Source organism: Cervus canadensis, chromosome 1 (assembly GCF_019320065.1).
Source record: "Cervus canadensis isolate Bull #8, Minnesota chromosome 1, ASM1932006v1, whole genome shotgun sequence".
In the NCBI taxonomy this organism is placed as follows: Eukaryota; Metazoa; Chordata; class Mammalia; order Artiodactyla; family Cervidae; genus Cervus; species Cervus canadensis.
Window position 1 is genome coordinate 107,552,229 of NC_057386.1, and position 15,476 is coordinate 107,567,704.

At 57.6% G+C, this 15,476-nt stretch overlaps 1 protein-coding gene across 2 annotated transcripts; it reads left to right on the forward strand.

The window, feature by feature from the left end:
- Nucleotides 1–22: 22 nt before the first annotated feature.
- On the forward strand, nt 23–13,784 carry UFD1 (ubiquitin recognition factor in ER associated degradation 1). Of its 2 annotated transcripts, none has more exons than XM_043489531.1 (12): nt 23–219; nt 2,595–2,727; nt 3,088–3,120; nt 4,820–4,941; nt 5,693–5,823; nt 6,825–6,897; nt 8,470–8,538; nt 9,229–9,294; nt 9,488–9,535; nt 10,093–10,181; nt 10,735–10,816; nt 13,666–13,784. In XM_043489531.1, exons 2-12 carry the CDS (start codon nt 2,607–2,609, stop codon nt 13,738–13,740), a joined length of 909 nt encoding a protein of 302 aa, XP_043345466.1. In that variant the 5' UTR covers nt 23–219; nt 2,595–2,606; the 3' UTR covers nt 13,741–13,784. The 2 variants fall into 2 exon arrangements, with proteins under 2 accessions (XP_043345466.1, XP_043345463.1); XM_043489528.1 differs by having other exon boundaries at nt 30–352.
- The last annotated feature ends 1,692 nt before the right edge of the window (nt 13,785–15,476 follow it).

Sequence of the window (15,476 nt, forward strand, 5' to 3'; positions counted from 1 at the left end):
AAGAGGAGTGGGCCCCACCCCCCCTCAATTAGTCAAGAAGGGACACTGTCAAACTAATTTGAAATAACCGCGGAAAGTGCTCTAGGGTGAATACGTTAGATAGGTGTATCTGAACGCTCGCGCCGAAGGGGGTTTTTGATCCTCGCGCTTCAGCCGCTCTTGCTTTCGCAGCGTTCCGAAGCTCGCGCCTCTCCCGGAAGTGCTTTTCCGTCAGTTCCGGTGAGTCCCAGGCTTCCGGGGCAAAGCGGCTGAGGCGGCTGTAGTGGCCGCTGTGAGGGGGCGTCGGCGGCTCCCACCAGCAACGTTTTCCGTCAGAGAGCTCTTGCGAGGCTAGGCGGAGGCGTCCACTATGGTGAGTGGCCGAGCGGACAGGGCCGGCCGGGGCGGGCGGACGTGGAGGCCGCAGAGGTGCCGAGTCACCTGGCCTGAGTCCGCCGGCGTCTGGGACTGAGCGCAGTCTCGCGGGTGTAGACCCGTGTCGGCTTCCAGCGGACAAGCGCTGGATCGATTTGGGGGCTGTCGGCGTGAGAGGAGAGCGCTCGGGCCTTGCCGCCCCAGCGCCCGGGACAGCGCGGCTCCGAGACCCCTCGTTCATTGCGCCCGGAGCGGGCGTCGTGGTCGTAGCGTCGGCTCGGGAACGCAGGGTTTAGGGAGGCGCGCTGTGTCGGCCACAGACGCTAGGCCTTTAGTACTGGAAGCTGGTCTGCCTGCTGAGCTGTGTGAGCACCGTGCCGGCCGTTTTATCGCCTCCGAGTGTGTCAGTGTTGGGATCCCTCCTCCCAACCCCGGAACACTGCCGGGCGCTGCGCAGTGTGCCTGTCTTGGAGGGCAGCGGGGCGGGGACAGGTTGGTGTCCATGCTCAGGGCTTGGTGTCCATTCCCTGTTTCGTGCTGGGAAGAGAACGCAGGGCTTCGATGGAGAGGGTGGTGAGGTGTGGTGAGGAGGCCCCCAGTCCACTCCCTCCGTTCATCCCAAACGCTGTGTGTTTGCTAGGCTTCTGGCTCAGATTTTGTCCAGTGGAGAGTCTTGCCTAGAAGAAGGAGAGACACGGTTTAGAAAACTCCCTTGTGGCTCTGCAGGGAGTGGAGAACTGTCAGTTTTAAGCAGGAGTTGTGTTTGCTGTCTGTGGAAGACAGCTAGCCCAGCTTGCTCGTTCTGGAATTGCTAGTAAGCTATGTTATCAGTACCGGACTTTGCTTTTTAACAGTGTGTGCTTAGAAGACATGCCAAGATATGCAGTCTTGTTAAGGTTTTTATTTAACTTGTAAACAACCATATGTCGTAAATTTAGCACTTTAGCCATCTTTAAGTGTACAACTTGTTGGTGTAATGTATATTCATGATGTGTAGTGGATGTCAAGAACTTTTTGGTCTTGAAAAGTTGAAAGTCTGTCCCTGTGAAACACTTGCCTCTCCTGCCAACCCCTGGCAGCCACCTTTCTTCTTGTGTCTGAACTTGATTGCCTTAAGTATCTCCTATAAGGGGAATCCTACAGTGTTTGTCCTTCCCCGTCTGGCTTATTTGAGCACAGTGTCCTCAGAGTTCATTATCATTGTCACACGTGTTGGAATTTCCTCCCTTTTGGGGGCTAAACAATGTTCCATTGTGTGAATGGATCACGTTTTCTTTATTTATTGGTCTGTTGGTGGGTACTGGGATAGCTTCCAGCCCTTGGCTATTGTGAAGAGCACTGCTGTGAATGTGAAAGCACGTCTGTATTTTCAGAGCCTAGTTCCAATCCCTTTGAGTAGATATCCTGTTGTGCAGCTTCATGTTCCTCCTCTCCGGCACCTCACGGTAGTCGCAGCACTCTGAGCGCCCTGGGTTGCCGGGCGGCGTGTTCTGACCCCCTGTGACCTCTGCACTTTGAGAGCTGGGGTCTTATGCTTGTGGTGGCACTGTGTCTAGGCTCCACTTATGTACGGGGGGGAGGGGTGTGGTGTGATGGAGCGCCCCGTGGTAGGGGTGTGAGCCCTGGGCCTGGGTGGAGCAGAGGAGGTCCAGAGAAGGGTTAGGGTGGTTCTGGAAGCCAGGGGAAGGGGGAGGGCTCCTGGCTTCTGGTCTTTGCAGAGAGAGCTTTCCTGTCATCCTCTTAAAACAGTGTTCCCGGAGCTCTCGGTTCCTTTCCCTCTCTTGTGCTGAGAGCACTGCTGCCCAGACGGTTTCCTGCGCTCGTCTCCCTTGTCGTGACCATCAGCTCTTCCAGGGCAGAGGCTGGAGCTGTTTGGTTAGTGGTGTTTCCCTGGTGTTTGGAGACCAGAGCCCAGCAGATGGTGGCACTCCTAAACACAGGATGAGAGGAAAGTGGTTGGGGGCAGGGACATGGCCATCACAGGACATCCTGGGACCTGCTGGTGGGGGACTCGGGGGCTGAAGAAGTGAAGGACAGGCTTGCTGGGGGCACCCTCTGAGAACAGCGGGGATGAGCTGGGCGGAAGGCCAGGGCACAGCAGCTGGTGGAAGCTGCTGGGCGGTGCACCAGACCCCTGGGCGGTGGCGACTGGGCAGTCTTGCTCTGACCACCTCTGGCTGCAGACGGGAGGGCCAGGCTTGTGTTCTGTTCTGACTGCAGCGTCTCCTTCCTCCCTCTAGTTCTCCTTCAACATGTTTGACCACCCGATTCCCCGGGTCTTCCAGAACCGCTTCTCCACACAGTACCGCTGCTTCTCCGTGTCCATGCTTGCGGGGCCTAATGACAGGTCAGATGTGGAGAAAGGAGGGAAGAGTATGTGCTGTTTTATTTTGAATCGTAACCCTTCCCGCCCCAGCCTGCAGGGCCCTAGTCCTCAGCAGCCCTCATCTGCATGTGAACAGGAACTGGTCACTGTCATGGTGTCACGGCCCCGGACGGCTAAGAGGTGGGGTGAGGGTCCTGTTATGATCACATTCGCGGCTGAGGGCCGTGTGGTTCTGTCAGATAACTTCCAGCCGCCCAACTTTGTTGTGACAGAGCAATATGAAATTCTGCCTGCCCCACTAGTCTCCTTGAGTACTTCGTGTAGACATAACAGAAAGCGTACTCTGGGTTTTGTTCTGTTCTGTTAGTTTTCCTTCTCTTAACATGTCTTAAACATTCTTTCCACAGTAATTATGCCGCCCTCAGCCCTCGACCAACTCAGTAAGTACTTCCTACCTGACTTGAGAACAGAGGTGATGTGAATGTGGGCACTGGGACCACACGCAAGCCCCTTAGTACCCGGGTAGAGGCACCCTTCAGCAAGGCTGGTTGGGAGTTGTCCCTGGGGGGTGCTCGCTGGGCTGGGAGGCTGGGGCCTGTGGGTGCTCCTCTGACAGCCCCCCCCCCAACCAGGTCCCATCGAAACTAAAGGCGGGTGTGAGCGCCAGGGCCGTTCATGCTGCTGGGGTAGCTGATGCCCTTGGCTGGAGGCACAGGGTTTTCCCCTCAAGGACGGTGGTGGCCCCGCGAGGAAGCTGCGAGCAGGCCTCTCGTCTCCCCGCGCCTCTTGTCTCAGTTCCAGCCACAGTTCTGAGCCCTCCACCCCAGGAGCTGCTCCCCACCCCCGCCTGCCTCTTAGCAGGGACAAGAAAGGCCACACTGTTCTCCCTCCCTCGACCCCTCCTCCAACGAGCACCACTCAGAGACCTTACAGCCCAGCCCCACTCTGGACCTGGGGAGACCCCGGCCACAGACACTGAGCCCCTTGGGGCGGTGTCCTCACTCTGCCGGGCGCGCACTGGGCAGGTCAGCGGCTTGGGCTTTGCATCTGGCCTGACCTGACTCCAGACTAGCAGCTCTCTGGATTGGTGTCCTCACCTTTGAACAGGACACACGGAGCCGTCTGTGGGGCTGCTCGGGGGCAGTAGTGCTTTCTGGACGGTACCTGTGGTGTGTAAACAGCCAGGGCCCTGTGGCACCAGGCAGGGGCAGGGGCTGGCCCTTAGGCAGCGCTAGCTGCAGCCGTTGTACCCGCGGAGGGAGGCCTGGAGTTCTGCTCAGCTCAGCCGGGTTGGGGGGTGAGTAGACCCAGGGCATGGCCCTTAGGCCCAGTTATCACAGAGGAGGGGCCGGCCTGGAGCCTGGCTCATGCGTGGAGCTGACCCGGGACTGAGACCAGGCGTGTTGGCAAACAGACAAGAGAGGAGGCTCGGGTCGATGGGACAGAGGCTAGACAGACCTCGTCAGTCATAGAGGAACTGTCCAGGTGAAATCCCTGGGTAGAGGAGGTGAGGGGGTGCAGCAAGCTCGTGCGCCCCGAGGTGCTCCTCAAAATCACAATATGTAGTTTGAAAATTATTGGACTGAGAAACACGGTCTTTTCCAATGGCGAGAATCTCAGACCCGAGGTTGGATTCCTGATGAGTCGGTTCACCCTGACCCACCTCAGCCCGCTGCACAGCTCTGCAGCCCGGGACATGCTGGTGACAAGGGCCCGGTGCCTGAGGTACCTTGTTCCTGCTGCCAGCCCTTCTGCTTCCCAGTCCCTGGGCGCCCAGCCTCGCATCCCCCAGCAGCCTCCCCGGTACGAGCATCTGGGCACTCTCGGAGATGTGCTTTTGGGCCCTCTGACTTTTCCCAGCACCTGGTTGATACGCAAACTGTGAATAAGTGTGCAAACGTGTCACTTTCTAGAACTGGGATTTCAGACAAGCACCAGTATAAGTGGTGCTGCGTTCCTGTCTCAGCAAATGTCCTGAGGTCTAGCTGGAGTGCAGGGTCTGCTGAGTGGGCAGAAAAGCAGGGCTCAGCCCCACGAGGGTCCTAGCACCTGCCGGGGGTGGGGGCTTCCCCAGGGAGGGTCTAGGGACAGGGTTTCTCTTCCTGGAAGAAGCTGAGCCTCATCCCTTGCTCTTTTCAGGCCGACTTAACATCACCTACCCCATGCTTTTCAAACTGACCAACAAGAACTCGGACCGAGTGACACACTGTGGGGTGCTAGAGTTTGTGGCTGACGAGGGCATCTGCTACCTCCCGCACTGGGTGAGCAGCCGGCCTGTGCAGCCCTGCTCCAGGGCGGCTGTCACGTACGGCCGTGGACACTGTGCACCAGGGCCCCGCGTGGAAACCACAGCCGTGCTGTTACATTTCCTGGGTCAGGCTTTTTTTAAGTGATGGAGAAGGAGTATTTTTCAAATGATCTGAATACAGAGTTTTAGATTTTTATCTATTTTCTTCTCCCTACTGTGTGTCTGTGTGTGTGTGTGCGCCTGTACCTGAGTCTCCAGAGCACTCAGCCCTGTTGCCGTGGGGATGAAGCCTCTCTGCGCTCAGGCTGGCCCAGTGCGTCCCCAGGCCGGCAGAGCCACACCGGCACTGCAGGGCAGGCCCATGGCAGCCAGGAGTGCTGGTGGGGGGGGCTGGGCTGCAGCACCCCTAGTGTGAGGGCCCCATGGCTGCCCCCTCTGCCCCTTGACCTTCAGCATTGTCTTCTGTGACTGCCAGCTGCTCTCAGTGTTGTAGGTACTCTGAAGGTGCCCAAGGGCCCTTGTGTTTACAAGGTCTTATGTGGAAATGCAGTGTCCCGGACAGTGTAGAAAGGGTGGCCTGGGGCCTTGGGGGTTGGGTGAAGTGGGGGGTGGTCCCTGTGGGAGGGCTCTGGCCTGGGGAGGCCTGGAGCTGGCAGCTGGGGCCTCGCCTGGCGACCTTCCAGCAATTGGCTGCCCCAGGTGTTCCTGCTGTGTCCCCCCTGCCCCAGCTGCACCCCTACTCTGCCCCATCTGCTCCCCTCCAGATGATGCAGAACCTGCTGCTGGAGGAGGGCGGCCTGGTTCAGGTGGAGAGCGTCAACCTGCAGGTGGCCACGTACTCCAAGTTCCAGCCGCAGAGCCCCGACTTCCTGGACATCACCAACCCCAAGGCCGTGTATCCTTCTGAAGACGGACAGGTTCTCTGCGGGCGGAGCTATGCAGGCGGCGGGTGACAGCCGGTCTCTGTGGGGTGTGCCTGCTGCGGGGCCACACAGCAGTCGTGATCAACACTGACGTGAGAGCACTGGCGTTGGGCCCATGCATCCACATGGCTTGGGGGTCTGGATGAGCGTGCTGGGAGCTCTGCGGACCCCGCCCGAGGGCAGCTGTGCCTTCCTCCAGGGACCCTGGCGTAAAGCCCAGTGGCGCGTCTGGAGCCGTGCGTTGCGTTTGACCGTGTCTTTAATACAGATCAGTAGATTGCTAAGGATGGAGCATGCTGTGTGTTTGGGCATTATTCTCTTGTCTGGGCACTCGAGGTGACTCAGTTTCAAGAAGTATTTAGTAATTTTTTTTCTTTTAGTATTTTTTAAAGAAAGGACTTATAAGCCAATTTTTCTTTAAAAATTGTTGTTATTTGATGTTTTTAGTCTAAAACATATGGCAAAATACAAGTTACCGCCCAAAAGGTAGAAACAGCAGAAGTATAAATGAAAACATTTTCACTCTCAAGGGAACTTTACCTGTGTTCATTCAATCTTTTTTCCCATAGGATTTTTTAAATCTTCTCGTTGAAATGTACATGCAGTGGAGTGCACACTTCAGCGAGCTTGGCTAATGCGTCTCCCCAGAAGGGTGGTTGTGCCCCCTTCTTCCTGTCTTCAGCTGATCCCTGGCCCCAGAAGCCTAGCTGCCTCCCACTTCAGAGATCTGCCTTTCTCAGGGTTTGGGGGTCTCACTGCTCCATGGCTGGTTCTTTCCCTCAGTGGAGAGTGAGGGTCACCCCGTTACCACATGTTAGAGGTGCTTCCTTAATGTTACTGAACCATCGCCCCAACTAGACACATGACTGTTCAGTACACAGGGTGACCTGATGCTGTGAACCCCTTGTGGGCACTTGGTTCAGATGTGAGGACTCCATCTTGCTCTGTTGACCTTGACCGTGTGTGTCTACAGATTAGAAAACGCATTGAGAAACTTCGCCTGTCTGACCACTGGGGATGTGATTGCCATCAACTACAACGAGAAGGTGAATGTCTCAGCCCCATGTGTGCCAGGGCCTTGAGGCTGTGAGTAGGAGCCCCTGTTTCTCACACTGTGGGAGCAGACACCAGTTACACACACACCACACCCCCCCACACAGACACTCTTCAGGGTCGGACGCCACTTGCTCTCTGACAGTTTCCCTCTGTGAGACATGCAGTCCTAAGAGTTGTTACTGTTCATCTTTACGGATTTTGAGTTACACTTTTGTATTTTCTCATAAACTTAGAAATAGTCTTGTTCCGTTTAGCTTAGTGGGGACATTTTCGGTGTTGCCTATCTTAAGCTTTTTAGATTACAGGCAACCTTGACATCGTTGTTCTTAAAGTATAAGGACAAAAAAAATTGATGATGAAAGATAGTGACTTTTTTGCATGGTAAGGGAAGGACAGTTACTCAGGTGTGCATAGCATTAAAATGCACGTCAGGGTCTCTGTTTTTGGAAGTATGGAGACTGGATCCTCTAAAGGGCCCTGCTGAGAAGACTGGACAGCCTGTGCTGAGGGCTGGTCGCCCGTCCGTGTGTGGTGCGAGGTCTGGGTCAGGGCCTCCCTGGGAACCTGGGCCCTTGAGGGGCCTAGTGGATGCCGAGGTAGCTCCCCTTGTGCCAGGCTTTCTGGAAGCAGCACCCCAATTTAGTGGTGCCTCGAGACTGCTGTAGGCTGGAGAGCAGTCCTTCGGTTTCTCTCTCCTAGCCCTGGTGGCAGCCCTGTTGGTTTCATGAGTCACTATTTAGTTGTGACCTGCAGTTTGGAAACAGCTGTAGACAGGTGAGCATGTGCCCTGGAGCACAGACACGAATGTTCACGCAGCCTTGATCACGGCAGCAGCAGTGCCAGAAGCCATCCAGCAACACAGACTCACTCCCATCAGTCACTGGGGGGCCTGCAGGCCAGACAAGGGGTGTTGAGCCTTTTCTCTGTGCTGGGGGCCCGTCCCTCGCGGCCAGTGTTCTCAGTGGTGCAGCCGTGTCAGCTGTGCATCATGAAAGCAGGATGCTCACCAGGCAGAGAGAGAGCCTGAAACAGCACAGGGGAGAGCCACTTGCTGCTCCTGTCCCTTTGACTTGGTGCGCGTTTTCCCACACAAGCTCATCCCCGACACCCACAGCTGGTTTTCAGCCGCCTTTCCTCCTGGCTGCCTGGGAAGCCCTGGCGCCTCTGACCTGGTGCAGGGGAATCCAAGCATTCACATAACCAGTCTGGCGCCGGCAGCCTAAGTGCACCCCACGATGAGCCGTGCTGGAGCCAGCGTACTCAGCACCGTCTCACTCAGCATTTAGTTTGTTATCTGCCAACAGTTACTTCTGGAAGTGAACTTTCCTGGGATAGATGTTCAGTCTTTTACAGTTTGCTGCCTAACTGCCTTGTCAGATTTGAGTCACTTACCAGGGTGGTCAGCTGAGGGACAGGCCCCGGGGGGCACCCACCCCCGCTCTCTGCAGTGGGAGGTGTGGCTGGGGAGGGTGTCATGAGGGGAGTGAGTGTGCAGGGCCGGGAGTGCCAACACAAGTGTGACGGGCCCAGAGCTGCCAGGAACCACCCCCTTCTCTCCCCAGATCTACGAGCTGCGCGTAATGGAGACCAAGCCGGACAGGGCTGTGTCCATCATCGAGTGCGACATGAACGTGAGCGGCTGCGGGATTGCTGTGGAGCGGGGAGCAGATGCTGCCAGAACCTCTGAGGAGGCTGCTGACCTGTAATCAGTGGCAGGGCTGCTGTCGGTCCTGAGACGGCCAGACCTGCCAGCACAACAGCCCTGCCAGGGGCCTGTCTCCTTGGAGGCTGAGGCAGGGCTACTCAATTCCAAGGAGGGGACTGTTGGTCCCCACAATGGCCCCGCACGCTGGGTTTCTGGGCAGGATGCCCAGCAGAAGGGTTCCATCTGCCTGGGTCCGTTCATGTGGCGTTCTTGAAATGACAGCCCTCAGGAATAGAGGGCAGAGGAGTGGTTGCTGGGGTGGGGCAGTGGGGTCCTGGGGAGGGAGGGGTCCCTGTGGTGTGGAAACTGCTCTGGATCTTAACCGGGGTGGGCACAGACTTGCAGTGATGCTCAGAACAGAACACGTGTGTGTGTGAGAGAACTGGGGAGGTCTGGACAGGGTGGGGTCGTGTGTGTGTGTGTGAGTGAGTGAGTGAGGACTGGGGAGGTCTGGATGGGGCGGGGTCGTGGTGCCAATGGCACGCTGTGACTCTAACACGTGACTGTCGAGGAAGTGGCCCCTTCTGTGTGGCTCCCACAGCTGCCCATGGGCCCACGTTGCCCAGCTTAGAGGCTGCATGTGGCCCTGCGTCACTGTGCTTTCCTCTGGGCACAGGTGGACTTCGACGCTCCCCTGGGCTACAAGGAGCCGGAGAGGCAGGCCCAGCATGAGGAGTCAGCAGTGAGTCGCCCCCCCACGTCCCTCCAGAGCTCCACGCGCCCACCGCGGGGTTCTGCCTCTGCTGGTGCCGATGCAGCCGTGTTCTCCCCGCCCAACCCACTCCCTGGCCCCGTGTGCCCTGGCTGTTCGGTGCCGGTAGAGGGGCAGTGAGGGGCCCCACTGAGAAGCTTGTCCCGTTTCCCTGTTCCTCCAGGAAGGCGAAGCTGAACACAGTGGCTACACCGGGGAGTTGGGCTTCCGTGTGAGTGCCGCCATGTGACTGTCTGTGACACCCCAGGGACCTCAGCCGGGCCTGGGCCGGGGGATCCCGCACACGTGCACCTGGCGCCTCCTCAGTCTCCAGACCCTCCTCCATCCTCTTTCTCCTGGATCCTCCCAGCAACTGTCAGGCAGCCCCGACTTCCTAAAAAACTCGCCTACCAGAAAGTAGCAATAGTACAGCAGACACACATAAGCCCTTCAGTGGGTTCACCAGCCGTGACCTCTCCTGTGGTCTCTGGACCGTGTCCTGCAGTACATGGTGGCCTCCCGCACTGCTGCCGTCCCTGGGAAAGCAGGGGAGCAGGCCCGAGGCTCAGCCTGGGGCCAGGAAGCAGGTTACAGAGCTGAGCTGTGGGCCCAGCCAAGCGCGTCACCGGTCCTTGGCAGCCAGTGCCCTGGGTGGCGCGGCAGGGGGGTTCCCCTGAGCTCACAGGGCCCTGGGGGGCTGGGCACTGCGCTCCTGAGGCGGTCCCTGCCCATGCCCTGCAGTGCTGCCCCCTGCCTCAGGCCCCTCTCAGCCCCAGTCTACTCGTCTAGGCCTTCTCCGGCTCCGGAAACAGACTGGATGGGAAGAAGAAGGGGGTGGAGCCCAGCCCCTCCCCAGTCAGGCCCGGAGACATCAAGAGGTGGGTGTGCTGGCCCTGTCCCAGGCCCTCGCCTGCCGTGCTCTGCAAGGTTGTGGGTGCTGCCCCACCGCCAGGCCTGCCGAGCCGCTTGCAGGCCTCATCAGACCTCTCTTCTGCCCACAACCTGGCCATCCCAACTTGGGACGTGTCATCTTCATCTCGTGCTGTCAGTGACTGCCCGACCGCCTCTCCCGGTCGATTGGTCCAGGGACTCGGGGCAGAGTCCTGGCTCTCATGGCCCTCATCATGACAGCAGGGCTGAACTACGTCTCCGTTAACTGTGAGACGCCGCAGACGGGCCTGCACCCGACCTCTTGGGGAATGAAGTGCGTGTAGAATGAGAGGCTGGAGGACACTGGTGTGAGCCCCAGCACACACTGCTGCATGCCTTCTGCTCCCCCTGGAGTCGGCAGGGAGGCGCCCTCTGGCTGGCATGAGGTGTAGTGGGTGCAGCCTCCAAGCTGAAAGGGAGAAGCTGCTTACTCTCCATGCTCACAAGTGAACTCTAGTTCCTTCTCCTGACACCAGTGTTTCTCCTGCTCTCTCTTTATAGAGGAATTCCCAACTACGAATTTAAACTTGGTAAGATCACGTTCATCAGAAACTCCCGTCCGCTGGTCAAAAAGGTTGAGGAGGTGAGTGTCTCGTGAGTCATGACAGGTTTCCTTGGCAACCGGTGACAACGGGATTCTTTCCCTTTCGAACGAGGGTCTCCTTCCGTGTGTTCTCCATCCTGGCCCTCCTCCCCGTGGGCTGGCCGTCCTGCTGAAGCCGTGTGGACTCTGCCGGGTCCGTGGTGGGGACGGGCGAGGTCTCGGCTCCTTGCCCTCCTGCGCGGGTCCGGCCTAGGCTCTGTGTGCTGTGCACTGAAATGTTTAAGCTCTGGGTCGATCTTGCAGGGCAGCTGCTGTGATCGTCTGCATCTCAGAAGAGAATGTGAGGGTGCAGGGGTGTGGGGGTGTTCAGGTTGCCCAGGCCTTGGGCAGAGCTGACCATTGAGCAGCCACCCCAGCGCCTCCACACTCCAGACGTGCCTCCCTCGGGAGGGGAGGTTTCGCCTTACGGGCCCTTCTCCTGGGTTCCGGGAACTGGCTCAGAAACCCCACACAGCCTGCTGTCTGGCTGCTGTGACTGTGCTGGTGTTCGGGTTTGGGTTAGGTGGTTAGCCCCACCTCAGACCCCAGTCTCCTGGTTTCCTTCTCGAGGCTCTGTCCCTTGGGAACCAAGGAGGGTTCAGAGACCCACTCACAGCCCTTCCTGGCCTTAATGCTCCTCAAGTTGACAGCATGTTGAGACCTTTCTAGGCTGAGAGGAGCTCACACGGCCCCCCTGCCAGCCGTTTGCTCCCCCCAGCCCAGCTGCTGGCCAGCCTCACGGGCATCCTCTGGCTCCTTCGTCCCTGACCATCAGAAGGGTGGGGCCACGGGTGTGCGCAAACATGTTTTGGCTGCGGTGTGTAATGGGGGTGGCTGGCAGGTGCCCTCCCGCTGCCTGTCCTGGGACACAGGTGACACACTCACGGGCGTCGTGAGGGAGCCCCCAAGGAGACCAAGGCCCTTGACTGGGTTGCCGCAGCCCTGCTGGGGCAGGGGGCAGGGCCTGTGCTGAGGACTGCGCGCCTGTCCCAAGGCACTTGGCCCCGCCCCCAGGAGAAGGGCCGAGCGTCACGGTCCCGGGATGGCCCTCAGCACGGTGGTGATAGTCTGTCCCCCTGGCGTCCGCCCCGCCCGGCTCCTGCACACAGGCTGGGCTGGCTGCAGCTGGAGGATCTTTGCCAGTGGCGCCCAGGGAAGGTCCCAACTGACTCCCCCAGAGTGAAGACTGCAGTTGGAAGGCTTCCCTTGCCAGCACCCCAGTCCCGGGAGCTCAAAGACACCAAAGGGGCAGGAAGCACCAGGGAAGTAACTTCCCCAGACAGGGGCCCTCCAGACGTCCAGCACAGTGAGTGGAAACAGCTCCAGGTTGGGGCAGAGGGAAGACCCTAAAGCTTCCAGGACGTGGAGAGTCTGCTGTGGGTCAGGAACAGCAGCTTAGCTGGACGAAAGCCAGGACACGGTGGAGCAGGGTCCTCGGACCTCTGTGCCTGGTTCCTGCAAATTCCTGTGTTGAATCCCTCACCCCTGAGCCTCAGAGTGTGATTTGTTTGGAGGCGCGCCTTCCAGAGGTGAAGTGGCATGAGGCTCCACGTGGGCCCTGTTCCACGCCAAGGAGATGTGGACACCCTGGGGAAAGGCAGCCACCTGCCAGCCATGAGCGGGGCCTCCCGGGAAGCCACACTGCCGGCCCCTGGGCCTCGGGGTCCGCACCTTGCTGTGAGGAGCTGTGTCTGTGTTCAGGGCCAGCCTGTGGTCGTGAGTTCTGGTGGCCCCAGCAGTCTCACACCAGCCCCATCAGTGAGCCTCGAAAGGAGAGATGTTCTCAGTTGTTTAAGAGCTCCCTAAAAGGCCTCCTCTGTGGGCCTCCTCTCAGGAGGCTACTGTGACGTACCACTGAAACGAAGGAATAGGGTAGAAATGAGAAAGCCTGCCACCCAGGAAGCAGGGCCTCCCCACGGCTGTGTGCAGCCCTGGAGCGTGGCCCATGCAGACAGGACAGCTCCTAGCGCCCGGGAGACAGGTTCCTCAAGCCTTGAAGTCAGAGGGGCCCTCCTGCAGCTGATCTGTGCACACGAGAGAAGCCAGGCTCCGGTGTTGACCGCAGGACGGACGGAGGGCCTACATGAGAGGATCGCTGCTTGGCTCGGCCTCGGCGTGCCATTGCGTGGTCGCCACCACGAGAACCCTGCATGGGCCCCTGAGAAACACCAGCTGCTCTGGGTGGTGGTCAGTGCTGGCTGAGTGCCTGGGAGCCCGGGTCCTCTCCAGTGGCACTGTCTCCCCAACTAGCAGCAGAGCTCAGAGGCAGATGGTGTTGTCGGGGCTTCTGGAAAACAAGCAGTCTTTCTGCTGGGAGAAGAGCTTGGTAGACTGAGGGCTGCCGAGTCACCATTCTGTAAAGCTTAAAGAAGTGCACTCGTCTGCCAAGGAGCTGAGCCTCTAGGGAAAGTCAAAGCTGTGTGCAAAGACGCTGAACTGCTCACCAAGGCAGGTTTAGTGCTGCAGAGCTGGAAATAACAGCGCCCCGGGCTGGAATCAGTGTGAGAAGAGAGACTCATGGCCTGAGGTGGGGGAGTGTCTATGGAGGCACACAGCAGGGACTGGAAGTGTGTTTTTGGGGTGGTTTTTCTTCTGGGGGTATATTTTGTATTTTCTATGTTGAAAGTGGGATACCTTTGCAAAACAATGTATATTCAACCTGAGAAAAAAGGCTGTGGTAGAGTAGTTATTCTGCTTTTACTTTCAGTTCAGTAGGTGATAATTTACATTTCTATTTCAAAGATATTTCTTGTTAGGAATAAAGTAGGAGATGGTACTCCAGTCAACAGAATAAAGCATTTCTAGTAAACTTCCAAGGAGTTTCTGAAAATGGTGTTTTCTCTTCACAGGATGAAGCTGGAGGCAGATTCGTTGCTTTCTCTGGAGAAGGACAGTCGTTGCGTAAGAAGGGAAGAAAGCCATAAGCCAGGACTGTTGACTGATTGGAAAATAAAATAATTGCAACATGCTGGCTTTTAGTTACTGGCTCTGAGGGGATGCTCCGTCACTTTGGGTTTGCTTAGAGTCACCTGGAACAGGGCAGTGGGACAGCGGCTGTGTGCTGGATTTGGGGGAGAGAAGGCCTCTGGGGCTCCTTGGGGGGCCTCTCCTTATGCCCACACCAACTGCTCAGCTGAAGCGGGGTGCCCTAATTCCTGCTGAAAATAGCGAAGGGGTTGGATTGCTCTAAGTTGTGCTCTTTTGTTTTTTTCTTCCATTTATCCTTTTCCCAGGTCATACTTAAGTTGTTGCCTTTGGGCTGGGAAAAAAGTGGTTTAAATAAATAGTGATCATCCCATTACCCTGGCTGCAGTTTAGGTATTTGAGGAAGGGTGTTTGTTTTTATTTTACATGTTGATTTTTTTTTTCCTCCTAAAAAACCGTGCCTCAGAAGGAAAACCTGATTTAGAAGCATTTCTCCTTTTACTTTGATGTAATTTGGAAACAACTGGTTCTTTAGTCTGTTCTGTAAAAACAGCTTCGTGGTGAAGCACAAATGTAATGTTAGAATAAATGAAAGCTGAAGATATGTTCTCCGTACCCCCCACTCCCAGTTTTAAATGTATTAAATTTTCCAAAGTTCTGCTGACCTTTTTTTTTTTTACTAGTATTAATTTAGTTTCAGGTCCCCACTTTATATAATAGCTCTTTTGACATGTTAATTCAATTATTTTAATCTCTTGTTCCTTGAGAATAATTTTCAATTATGAATTTCAAATAAAAACAGGCAGTGACCAAAACCTGAATTGCCTCTAAGCGTCTGATTAGGTACCAGCATGGGGCTGACATATGGGCGGGAGGAGCCTGCTGGAAAGTGCACCGAGGAGAGAACTCTGGGGCTTCGCTGACCCTGGGCCCAGTAGGGGTCCCCTTGTCCCTGCTCCAGGTAAAGTGGCCCATCTCAGGAGACTGTCCCCCGTGGGAGGGTGGCCCCAGGGTTCACCCACGAGGCCTCAGAGGAGCATTAGAGTGCATCGTGATGACCAGGGTTGGGCCCTGTGACCCAAACCCACACCCAGGCAATGCAAGTGGTTGCGGAAGTCTTGAGCGGGCTGTGACCTGCCTGACCCTCCAGGCGTCTTGGCTCGCTGGCAGATGTAGACGCCGTTTCGTGGGCAGCTTGGCCTGTGAACCACCACAGCAGGACGCCTTGGTGAAACTGCCCCTCCCTGAACTCACCCAGCGGGTAACTGGCGGTGGCTAGGCTGGGGGAGTTGGAGAACCACTGTGGCGGGGATCGCAGGGCAGTCCTGAGGCGCCATCAGCCTCCTTGCCGTTGCTGTCACTGCCTCGTGCGCGTCCTTCTTGGACGAGCCTTGTCCCCCCGCCTCAGCACACCCTCGCCCCTAACGCCGCCTCCGGACGCCCACCCGCAGGGCCTGCCGTCTGCCCGGGCCGCACGGCCTCCGCGCCCCTGGCCAGCTGCTTGGTGCCCGCGCCCCTCCGCCCCGCTTCCTGCCTGGACGCCCTCGGGAGTCACCCTGCCCTCGAGGGGACACGGGTGGGGCAGCTGCAGCCGCAGGCTTGACCGCGCGGCGATGATGCCCAAGTGTGCTGATCGATCTCAGCGACCTGACCCCTGAGGTGACGAAAAGAAAGCCGCGGGAAGGACTGCCCCGCCCACACCGGCCTCGGTCCCGCCCACCTCGGGTTTCGGGCC